The 12,082-nt window shown below is 41.1% G+C and overlaps 1 protein-coding gene across 3 annotated transcripts in view; it reads right to left on the bottom strand.

Annotated features, from left to right (window-relative positions):
* Positions 1–12,082, bottom strand: part of sipa1l1 (signal-induced proliferation-associated 1 like 1) — an 83,758-nt gene that overhangs the window by 28,361 nt on the left and 43,315 nt on the right. For all 3 annotated transcript variants that reach the window (XR_005072418.1, XM_037085899.1, XM_037085898.1), the window contains exons 5-12: positions 9,108–9,283; positions 7,330–8,908; positions 6,842–7,064; positions 6,521–6,651; positions 4,295–4,483; positions 3,455–3,629; positions 677–780; positions 328–485 (exon numbers count right to left, since the gene is read on the bottom strand). Coding sequence is in view for 2 of the 3 variants with exons in the window: in XM_037085899.1 (XP_036941794.1) it covers positions 328–485; positions 677–780; positions 3,455–3,629; positions 4,295–4,483; positions 6,521–6,651; positions 6,842–7,064; positions 7,330–8,787 (2,438 nt within the window). In the remaining variant the exon portion in view is untranslated. The remainder of the gene's footprint in view (positions 1–327; positions 486–676; positions 781–3,454; positions 3,630–4,294; positions 4,484–6,520; positions 6,652–6,841; positions 7,065–7,329; positions 8,909–9,107; positions 9,284–12,082) is intronic.

The following is a 12,082-nucleotide window of genomic DNA, read 5'->3' as shown; positions in this document are numbered from 1 at the left end:
AAAAATAAGTGACACTCAATTATAGCATATTCTACATGTTTTAAAGGAAGCATCACTTTAGAGCAAAACTACATAAAGGTAATTGTTTTTTAATGTAACAGTGCTGGTAATAAAAAATACCATAAAAATGACAATCTGCTGTCTACTTTTCTTTCCAATTTCATTTTACCATCAACCACTAATTTCTGTTTAGTGATTTCAAAGCTTCAGTTCAATAATTGTTCTGATGATAGGGGCATATTTATTCTATGTAACCTAATCCAGGAAATACCTCATGTGCTGTACGTTGAACTGGGCTGAATGGCATTTTGTATGAGTGTATCTCACCTGTAAGAGCTGTTCTCAGAACACGGGTTATGAGCACGTACGATCACAAAGACGTGCTGGAAGTGAGAGCGAATGTTTTTGGGGGTGAAGGGGAGAGCGCCAGGTTCCTGGAACACAATTGTGACGATGTCATTCCCAATATGACGCTTCCGGAGTAGCTGGGAAAGCAGATGGACAGCAGGAAAAGACTGTTAGACATAGAGTTGTATACAAGTTTCCTAAAAATAACACAGAAAAATGTCAAACGGACACATAAATATGCATGGTTTTATGACAATATGACCTAGACGACCATTTTCTTCATAAATAAAAACTTGCAACTTGTTTGTAATATGAAGACATAACATACCTGTTGCTTATTGTTGGGTGTGTAGGGCAGCATGGTAGATACATGGAACATGATCTCATAGTCCTTGTAAGTGGTGTACAACGAGTGGGTACCCGTCGAGTCAGCTGAGGGGGGACACAATAACAAGTGAATTTCTCATGCATAGGAATGTGTAAATTGCTGCTTTACAATGACCTATCAGTATTGAATTATTACCAAACATTTCATTTATGCACTAGAATAGCAAAGTGCACACCCATGTCAAGGCCCAACAGTCCCCTTTTAGTCAACCAAGCTTAATCCAACAGCAAATTCAATAGCCCTGTCACACTGAATTTTAAAGCACCCATAACTGCTTAACCAAAATTAATTTTGCTGTGATCGAGGAACCAATTCATATTGTACTTGATACTCTATATCAGTGACCTAAATAAGGCCATTTTTTTCATTAAGACCCATGCAGTATTCACTGAGAAATTAACAAAAATCCAGATACAGCATCAGAGGTGGAGCCTTGTTCCTTCCAATGAAGCTGCTCAGTGGCGCAGGAAGACTAAAAACCTCAACTTCCCAGGTGTAGAATTAACCATATCTTTCTGTATTAAGGGGCTCATAAAGAGTGCACGAAAGAGACTTCTGACTGAGCCACCTAATGTCCGGTTTTCCATGTTATTGGACCAAACATATCAAATTATGCCAGTGAAACGAGTCATTTGGCAGCAGTTATGATGCCAACAGGAAAAAAGAAAAAATATCTGCAAATTTGCAGCTGCTTCTTTCACAATGCAAGTGAATGGGAAAAAAGTATTTTTGGACCCCTATTTGGCCTCTAAAGACTAGCGCTTTCCTTGGGGGCTCACAAAAAACACCATGTCGCGCAATGTTAAGTGAGAAAGTGAGAAAAAAGTGAGAAAAAATAACTGGATCTGCCCTCTATCCGGATTTGCACAAAAAGTTAATGGGGTCTATTCTGGGCCTGGAGAATCATCATTTGTGGAAATTCCTTTAGTAAACTACAACCAAGCTTTTGTCTTTGTGTTCCTCATCTTCCTCCTGTTAAAAATGTTCATCAGATGGCCAGTGTTGCCTGAGCTCAACAGGCTCTGGACCTTAAGACAGCAACTGCATGTTAATAACCACCTACTCATTTTATCAATGTACTCTATTCACAGAACAAAACTCTCACAAGGTATTTAAAATGCCATACGTAACCTAGCTAGATTGTCTCAATAAATTACAATCATTCTATAGGGAGTGGCTGCATTTCATTTATTCATAGATCATTTTCATCATTTTCAGAATTTCAGAATCAGAATCTAAAACAGGAGACAAAATAGTGTAGAAGTTGACATTACTGCTTGAAAATATGTTAACCTCTTGAGCATTAGAGACATTTTTTGCCATTATTTTATTTATCTTTTTTTTTTTATGGCAACAGAATCTGTTTCAGAAGTCAGTGGGCCACATGACATGGAAGCTTTCTGCATATTAATATTCATATCAAATAGAGCACTAAAATACAATAAAAAGAGCTGTGTCTCATTCGTCCAGTTTACTAATACAATTTGCTGCTGGACTGGAGTCACTGGGCCACATGAAACAACTACAGTTATTTTGTAGTAATATATTTATGCTAAGTAATTTAATGACGGTCCAGCGATTCAGCGCTGGCTCTGGGAGGTTAGCTAATGTCCTCCTGCTGCTGGGCAAACCTCAGTAATGTCGCGGCTGGACCTGAGTGAATATCTGCCGAATATCCAACCTAAAACTAACTTCATGCCAGTTCAATAAGTCACCTGTTGCGGCCTTTGAATAGGGTGATGAGCATTTCAGTCACTCAGCTCAAACGGTGACTTGTAGAAATTATACAAATAGCTGTAATGACAATAATAATCGACTTCAAGATAACATAGGGTGTAGTGCTTTCACTGTGCGCAACCTCAATTCACCATTCGCATGTGATATTAAGCCTACAAAAATCATGTCTTTTTTTGCTGCGGTGCTGAAAATCCAGCAGAAGAATACATATAGGAGAAACACTGACACATCAGATAACCTTCCTCAACGATTGCAGGCTCTTTGGTGGAGCTCTGCTTTGAATGACGTTCCATTGAGACAAATAAATGGACTACTTGCGGAGTGACATGAGCACCTGAATCAGAGGCACACCGTTGACAGCGGTGGCCGCTCATTATGTTTACCAATACCAATATTAGAGGCTAACTGAGGATTGCATCCCAGTGACTGGAAGAGTTTGTCACAGAGCATTATAAGGGATGACCTTGAACTGATTAGTGGATATAATGGAGTTACACATTAATCTTGGGCTCAGAAAGCTGACATGATGTAGACATCAAGCTTCTCTATAGCGAATACAGAGGAGAGAAGATGAGATCACACAGTGGATCAGTTTTCCCAGTAGAATAATATGACACCAAAGGCCACCTGTCACATGTCTGAAATTAAAGGAACTTTTGTCTTTGAGGCAGTGCACCGAGAGGACACAGAAGATCCACTTAAAGGAAGCCAGGGGATTAAACCAGACTGAGACTCAAGAGTAGACAGGAGGAGCAGAAGTCTCAACAGCAAAGGTTTTTCAAAAGTGCCGTTTATAAACAGAACATATGAACTATATGCAGCACTTCAACACATTTTGAAGACTTGCATGACTTGAATTGCAGACACTGATCGCAAAGTAGTGAAATAACACCAAAATACTTTCCTTCACATTAGATGTTACAAACTCAATTCTAGTGTTTCGTTTACTTCTCACATTGCACATGCTTAGCATATACATACTCTTGGTGTCCAGCTGGGCCCTGTACTTGGTGAAGCCTTTAAGTCGAACCCTCTCCCCCAGCAGATGAAGGAACTCCTCCAGCGCTTGACCAGCTGATTCGTTGTTGTACATCTCCTCCTCACTGCTCTGACCTGCCATACAGTACATCACACCCACTTTCCGCTGGAAACTCAACTATGGAGAGAACAGAGATTGTTGCAATGAACAGGGGAGACAAACGTATATTGTTGTGTTGAAATCATGTCAGAGTAACCATGTTGACATTTTGGGGAGAACTCAAGTTGGCATTTAAAGAATAACCACCTTTGGTTGTTCTGAAGTGATCATGATGCCATTTTCCAGATAACTCATGTTGACATTTTCAGAGGTTCAGCTTTTGATGATTGCATCAGGGAGCAAGAGTATCAAAGAGCTTGTTTTGTATTTTTCTCCTTTTAAGGTCGAGGTGTATGTGTGTCCATATGTGAGGGAGTTTCTTCACTTGAACCAAAAATAACAGTCTCTTGGATTGAATGGATAAATAAAGCAATAATAATAAAAAAAAAAGTAATCAATAATATTAATTCTGCTCCACGATGAGACATCCCCCTTTTGAAAAACAACACCTACACATTAAATGAATCATAATACACTAAATGAAAATAAGAATACAGGAGACTATCTCACAGTCACAGAATAAACAATTATGTTAATCACATACAATGTTGGTGGAATAAGGATGACAATACAGTCTTTTTAAAAAAAATGTGTTAAAGCAGAAAAAAAGGAATTCTTCCCATATGAGCATTCAAAGTTAAAGTCACCCAGTCCTGCTAAATTTCCTCACTCTGTATCCTTACCCCTTGCTCATCCAGCTTCATCAGCTGCTCTGTAACTTTAGGTGTGTTGAGTGCCAGGCGCAGGCAGTGGGCGTTGAGCTCAGGAACCAGGTACTCCAGCACCTCTTTCAGGGGCAGACCTCGAGCTAGACCGTGCTTGGATGTGGAGGGTACAGCATCTTCCAGGATGGCGCCCCTCAGGGTATTCAGCTAAAGACAGCACAGCCAAAAGGAGAAGAAAAAGAAGTAGGAAACGAATGGATCAGAGCAACAGTTTTGAGTTTGTGTAAGACAGCAACAGAAAACACTAAATAATACAAGTACAAGTAAGTAATACAAATAATACCCTAACCCTATGAATAAAATAAATTTTAAGTTGACATTAACACCTTTTACTGCTGCCTAACTCACTCCCCCCTAGAACTTATTGCAGCTGTGTGCTTCCATCATTAATTACTGAAATTATACGGTCAAAAAGCCTTTGTCAAACCCACTGTCATACAATAAAAAGGTGTGCTGTTGGAGAAACGATTGTACAAGTAGTTCTAAAATAGAACAATGTCAGTAGTAATTTTCAAATCCTTCCTCCCTTGATCATTGGGAAATAAAATATTTCCTAATTTCTCTGGATCAGTTCAATCACAGCAACTGAATACAACATGTTACATTTATTTTAACATTAGGTCATTTTATACTGCAGTTCTGCACAAACTTGGTCACTATAACAGAACCAGATCCAGATTCCCCTTCTTTCTCTTGTGTGCAGTGATATAACTTGCAAAAATAAAAAGCAGAACTAGCTGTCCAGTCATTGGTACATCAGCAGAGTGAATCTATGTTTGGAAAACTTCAAGGAAGCCTGTGATGAAGCCTAACGGCCTGTGCAATTTAATTCAATTTTCAGCATGAGAGCTCTTTTCAAAAGGATAATCATGGCTGTCGCTGGATCATGGGCTCAGGATCACTCATGAAATAAATCTTTTTTTTCCACTCAATCCAGGCTTAAAAATTGATACTACTAGACTGTGTTCTCTGCTAGTGCTGAGAAAATAACGTGCAGAGAAAAATCTGGCTAAGTGAGAAAAATGAATGCATGCTGTAGTTTCCACTATGAAGACTCTAAAGCTTTAGACTAAAACAACCCCGAGGAGGACGTCCATGAATAAATCAAGAGGACTGAAGAAGGGACCAGGACCTGAATATCTATCATGAACAATGAAATGCAGCAGGATATCTCCAGTAGTCCTGTTGCTCATAAGAATCCTTTATCTGCTCTATGTTTGTGTGGCAGAATGATCAATTGGATGAATGTTGCTACCAAAACTCTTGAGGTTACACTAATAGATTAAAAGCACTCTCACTTAGAGAGGACAATAGCTGTCAAGAGTGGACATTGGACTAATCCTTTGACATCAATGCATCCCACTCACTCCCACACAGAGACACACATATATCTATACCTGCCCAGCTTCCTGATCTGAAAATAGCAGTTAGAGGGGAGAGAGGGAGGCAAAAGAAGGGAGGAAAATAGAGGAAAACACAGCACAGTAGGTTGTGCGTCATCCCAAGAGATTGGAAGGGCTATTACTCATGGTGCGCTTCAATACGAGAGCAATGCTTTTCCTCCTCTACTCAAATACCTTTAGCGCTATTTTAGTCTCGTTTAGCTGCGAAATTGCACGGCTCAGTCCTTCACAGAAGAAGGCTGACAAAGATGGTAGGTGGGCGTTCAGCTCAGAGAATGAGGACATGGATCTCCTGTGCCTTTAGGAAGAGATGGCAGCAAAGCTACAGGGATTCACAACAGATTTCTGATCAAAGTGCAGATTGACAATTGTGGATAAACAATTGGGAGAATACATTAAATCAAACATTCAATGATTTAGGACAGTGTTTAGGAAAGGAGGTAGAGGAATGCAAGGTCTTGGACCATGTTCGGAAAGATTAAGCTTTTATGTCCCCCCCAGTTGGGTTTTTTCAGTAAGCAGGGCTGAGCAAAGCTCCTATATGTTAACTCCTACACAATTTGAATATCATGCAGAACAGCGAGTACTTAATATTGACACATTTGTGAACATGAATATTCATTCATCATATTCATTACTCCAGAGAGAACGATTAGAGATATATATTCCGATGAATGCACAGTTAGAATCCAATCACATGACACAACAACAAATCAAGCTATTAAAATGCAATATATGTCAGCATAAGGCATATGATGTTTATGTGTCCATTACAATGTACCTCACTCGTCCTGAAGATGACCCTGTAGTTGTACTGCTGGCCATGCTCCTTGTGCTCATCCAACTTCTCCCTCCTCAGACTCACTGCCACTGGGCCCAAGTTCTCATCTACCCCTAAGTAGTTCCAGTGTTCTAGGGGTGAGGAAGAACGGGAATGGATGAAGGGAAGGACAGAAAGGGATGAAGTGAAAGAGGAGAGAATATTACAGAAGAGGAAACTTCATTCCATTCATCTAAAAATACAGTCGCCAGCATTTAAGATGGACGACCAAAAGTTACAATCTAAAAACCAAAAAAGGAAATACTATGTTATTTTGCTCACCTCTGAGGTAGAAGTACTTTCGGTAGTAGTAGGCGCCGAGATCAACGTGCTCCACAATGTATCGTTTGGACCTGTCTGCATGTTGGCTTGGCCCATCCTTGGGCGCCTCCAACACAGCCACACCAGCATTGGTAAAATGAGTAGTGAGGGTGGAATCCAAAGGACCTTCCTCTGTACTACCAGAAGAATTGCTTGAGCTTCCCCCACTGCCTATGCTGCCCTGCTGAAGGATGGAAGATAACAAAAACCCAAGTAAGCTGACAACCATATCATTACATTTAATCTTCAACATAACAATATACAACCACATTAAAGATCACTGATCTTTAATCCTGATGTTTTCAAAATGGTTAAGCGGTTCAGACAACAATACTGCAGATCTTTGGATTAAAAATGAATAGCCAAGAAAATCTTTTCAGGAGTTAAGACAAATAAATATACTTTTTTTTAATCAAATACATGTTGTTCTATTCTTGCACAAAACCTACCTGTTTAGCAGGAGAGATGTTCCTCTCACACTCTCCACCAATCTCATTCCTGAAACACGGGCAACTGAGCACCAGGTCATTGCTTTTGTCATCACCAGGGTCCAAAGCAGGGTTGGTACTGTGTCCTGTTCCCTCCTTGCTCAGTTCTTCTTGTGAGCCACAGGGTGACCCATACACTCCGCTTTGATTGGAGGACAGGGAGGATGTGGCCGAAGCAGAGGCAGCAGCAGCAGCCGAGGCACCAGTAGTGGTGTTCTTGCGTTTGGACCCAGACTGACGACTGTGGATTACCTCGTTGAGGTCAAAGAGTAGAGACTGGACGTCAAAATGGGAAAAGCCTTTTTGGCACAACCAGGGTTTGGGAGCTGGACCACTCTCATCCCCCTTACCTCCATCTTCAGCATCTGAGCCTGCCCTTGAAGTGTCCCCTTCCACTTTCACACTGCGCAGCTTACGAAATATTGACTCTCCACCTGTCTCTGACTTCGACCTCCTCTTCAAGTGCTTCTCTCGTTCCTTCAGTCGACTGGCGGGACTACCTCTAGCTGGACCTAAAGGTCCGTCTGGCAGGTCCAAAGCTGCCTGTTTTATTGGAGCCACGGTAAGTAGTTCCGTGAGCCTCTCTGGAGCTGGGCTTCGCTGATCAGGGGCCTCATGGGATTGGTATCCCTTTAGCATGTCAAAAAAGCTCTCTCCCGACACACCATGTTTATCAATGGATGAAGTGCTGCCGTACTCACGGTGCATGGGTGTCCATCCCGAGAAGGACCAGCCCTCATTGCCGTCACCATCCAGCTCACTGATAGTTATATCACTGTTGCTACGCTGGCGAATGCGCCTCATGCCTTTGCGAGGTGAACCCAGATATCCATCTGGCGACAGGAAGCGATTGTCCTTTCCCTTGCTCTGCATCTTGCTCTTTAGTGTGTTGTGGATGTTGCGCAGCATGGATGAGTCCTGTGGGCTTATCAGGTGGCCCAGCTTGGCTGACAGATTGCTGTGGGCTGTGACGGCTGACACCCCACCTCCCCCACTGCCACCACTACCACCACTTCCTCCTCCACCACCACCACCACCACCACCACCACCTCCTCCACCTCCTCCTCCTCCTCCTCCCCCTCCCCCACCTCCAAGTCTTTCTCTATCTCCACTTCCTGATCCTGAAGAGCTGGTGGTGTTGGTAGAGCTGGGTGAGTCTGTTTCGACAGTGATATGCCAAACACCCCCTCCTCCCCCATCTTTCCGTGGAGGCCAATCAGCCACACGAGCCCGGACACCCATCTTAGGGACGCCAGGGTTGGTGCCGGTGGTGGAGGAAGAGGAGATGTGGGCGCTCTCACTGCGGGGTGGTGGTGCACCTCCATTTGGCAGACGCAAGCGGCGGGTATAGAACTCATCAGTAGCCGGCACTGAGCCACCAACCGAGCGCTCTGTCTGAGAACGCTTCAGACTGGTCATGATGGAGATGGGAAAGGGTGTGGGGAGGGGCGATGGGAGGGACAGGTGTGCTGTTGGTTTAGATTAGGGTTAACATAATGCCCACTGAGTGAAGTGATGAGTCTCACGGACACATTTGGTGCTGTAAATAGAGCAGATGAAAAGAAGACATGAATAGGTTTCTATGTTAAATAATCAAAAGTTAAAAGATTTTAAATCAATGCTGTCCAATAAAATTAATGGTAGTCTGTAGACTTTTAATTATCCACATTATAAGATGTTGTACAGAAAAGTTCTGTACATACAATATGAAGTTCAAGTTTTAAGTTCACATGCTATACCTTAGGGTTGAACTTGATGAAAAGAAATGTGTTGATGGTGAACGTTCACAGCTCAAATGTCTAGAAAGCAGTCCACATTGCAACCATGCAAGAAGAGGTCAGTTCAGATTGGATGGTATCAGCTCATTAACTGAGAAAAATAGTGCAGAGAAAAAGGGGATAGGTAGCAAGGAAAGCTGGAAGGAAACAAAGAAATCAAGTTAGAGAATATTCGACAACACAGTCCACAGTGTCAAATCTCACCTTGAACAATAAGGCCTGCAATTTCACGTTGATAACACAGACAATTAGAACCCAGCATAAAAAATGAAATTATACTTGCCTGGGTAGTTAACAGTTTTGAGAAACCATCATTATTTATTCAGACCCCTAATAGCTAACAATTCGATTCACAGCTACATTTTCCTCAAAGGGGAACTTTAACAATTTTACACAACAAGATCCGTTTATTAGTCATGGGGAGTAATACACAGCCTGTGGGAATTGAGAATGATGTCTGTTCTGGCTCTGGAGAGAAACACGCTCAAAATAACCCTTGTAATGTCATCGGTGCTTCTCAGTTTGGGCTTCTTTCAACAGAAAGCTTTTGTTACAAACTGGGAGGCATTTGGATAGTATGCAGACGTTTTCCAAGCAGCAAGGGTCGACTGAAAAGATGCAGTTGAGTTTGATAAGAGATTTGTAGCATTGCTATACATGAGAATAAATGCTGAGATGTCTAAGGCTTCTGCTACATTGATGGTGACTTTTCTTTACTATAACATTCCGAGATTTATTCCTGTTGAGTATTTGTGGGTAATTCCTGAGAATCATTTAAGCTTAAGACCTCAGCAAGTAAAATAACACTTCAGAATGGTGTTTCCATTCTTGTTTGGATTTTTTTTCTACAACATCAAACGAGCAACACACTTGACCTTGCCGTCAGAGACTTTGGACAGCCCACACAATTTGGAATTTCCCATGAATGACCCAGGAGATTAGGGTATACAGAATATTGAGTATAAAATCAAAATGTATATATGTGAAAGTCACAGGAAGGGTTTATAACTTTAAAGTGTACGGGCAGATTTGGACCCTTTATCAAGTCACAAATGATGTGACAGCTCTTGTCTCACCCATGAAAGAGCTTAGGAAAGAGTTTCAGTTTGCTCAAATAGGTGTTTGTCTACTGGTTTGTCCATAATGGCGCACTACCTCTCTCTTCCAGACCGTACTTAGTATCACCATGGAGATAAGGACTTGTAAAGTGCATGTTTCTGTGAGTGTGTGCGTGTGTATGTGTGAGAAGAGGAGAGAGAGAGAGAAAAACAGGACGAATGATTCCTTTCCTTCTCTTCCCACAGACCTTGCTGTGAATAGTCTCATAATTCAATACATTACTGTTGAGTTTTTCAATTGCATTCAGAATGCTCTGAGCAACACAAATGCAACTCTGAAAGGGTTGTGTTTGAAAAATTTAACTCATTAAACGAAAACTATTGTCAAGGATCAATGCCACAACTTGTTGGAGAAAATGTGGGTGAGCTGACCCTGATACAAAGATCTGAGATGCTTTGTTGTGGCATTCTGCAGCCTTTTGGGCAGTTTTCATGACACTAAAGTCTCTCTACTCTAACAATGTTGGTGAGTTGTTCAGATTGGTTCCTTTGAGCAGCATGACATCCTAGTCTGGTCTTCGCAAGGCTTTTAAAACTAAAGTGTTTGAAGTCTAACAGGCAGAAATTCAAAAGTAAAAACTTTCACAGCCAGGTGTTGGCGACCATGAGTGTCTGATGGTGAGATTTCTTTGAGCAGACAGACATACTGCATAGGCTCGAGATGTGGGAATATTTTTGAAATGCAAAAGAAGGCTTTCAGTTTTGTGTTGGATATCTTAGAGATAGACATAAGAAAAATGAAAAAGAAAGAATATTGTAAAGTATCTTAAATCTCAAGAGCAGTTACATTGTTTCTGCAGGTGTATTATTAAATACCATATACAATCATCTTGGGTGGATATTACTTAATCACTTAAATCTCACCCTCAATAGACATCATGAATTGTACAACTGAGAGAGCATGAATATAAATGAAGTTCCTCACAGGGGTATTCTTCTATGCCAGTGAAATAATATGAGCTTGTTCAACTTTTACTTAAGGGAAAATATCAAAAATCTTTGAAAAACTGGCATGTTCCCAACATAACATGTTACAACGTAGAGGGGTGGTTCAACACTGTTTTAAAGGCTCCTTCAATTTGACTTAAATACAGATCACAAGAGAATCATATATCCAAACACAGGTAAATTAAAATTAAAATACACAACTTTGAATATATGTAAGCCATTTTGCTTTGTACTAATAAAGTGTATTACCTCACATAAGCTTCCACATAAGATCAGACAATAACAAGGTAATCGGGAACAGTGTGGTAAAATAAACATAAACAAAAAGAACAATTTGTGTGGAAATGGAAAAGGTATTTCTGGGAAAGAATTAGTTCGCAGATATCCAACCAGATGTTGGTCACTTGTGACAAATTTTTGGCAAATACCATAGTTACTGTGCTTAGAGTACATCAAGACAGCAACACAACCCTGCAGTTTTTCAATTATCTCTCACTATTATAGACAAAAGTGGAGAGCCCCAGTCTCTTTCCTCAGTTTCTCTTACAGACTAACAGGCTTTTCCACCAATAACAGCTCTTGTTGAATGAGTGGTATGCTCATCCTCAACACCCAATGAGAAGGCTTAGCACAGCACGATGTGCATAACATCACACTGACTGACAAGCGGATCATAAGTGGCATCTTGTACCAAAAAAGACCAAAATAACTCCAAAGAATTCCCCCCAAATATATCAAGCAAGAGATCTCCCCTCCTATCTATCTAAACCTGCAAAAAAGGTAGCGTAGCACAGTCTAAGTCCAAAGAAAAACTACATTGCCCTCCATCATAAGCCAAAATTGCCTCTGACCATCACACTCAAGTGCATC

The sequence above is a fragment of the Acanthopagrus latus genome, chromosome 22 (genome assembly GCF_904848185.1).
Source record: "Acanthopagrus latus isolate v.2019 chromosome 22, fAcaLat1.1, whole genome shotgun sequence".
NCBI classification, from domain to species: Eukaryota; Metazoa; Chordata; class Actinopteri; order Spariformes; family Sparidae; genus Acanthopagrus; species Acanthopagrus latus.
The sequence above is the reverse complement of the archived record's forward strand: the minus strand, read 5'-3'. Positions and strand labels throughout refer to the sequence as shown.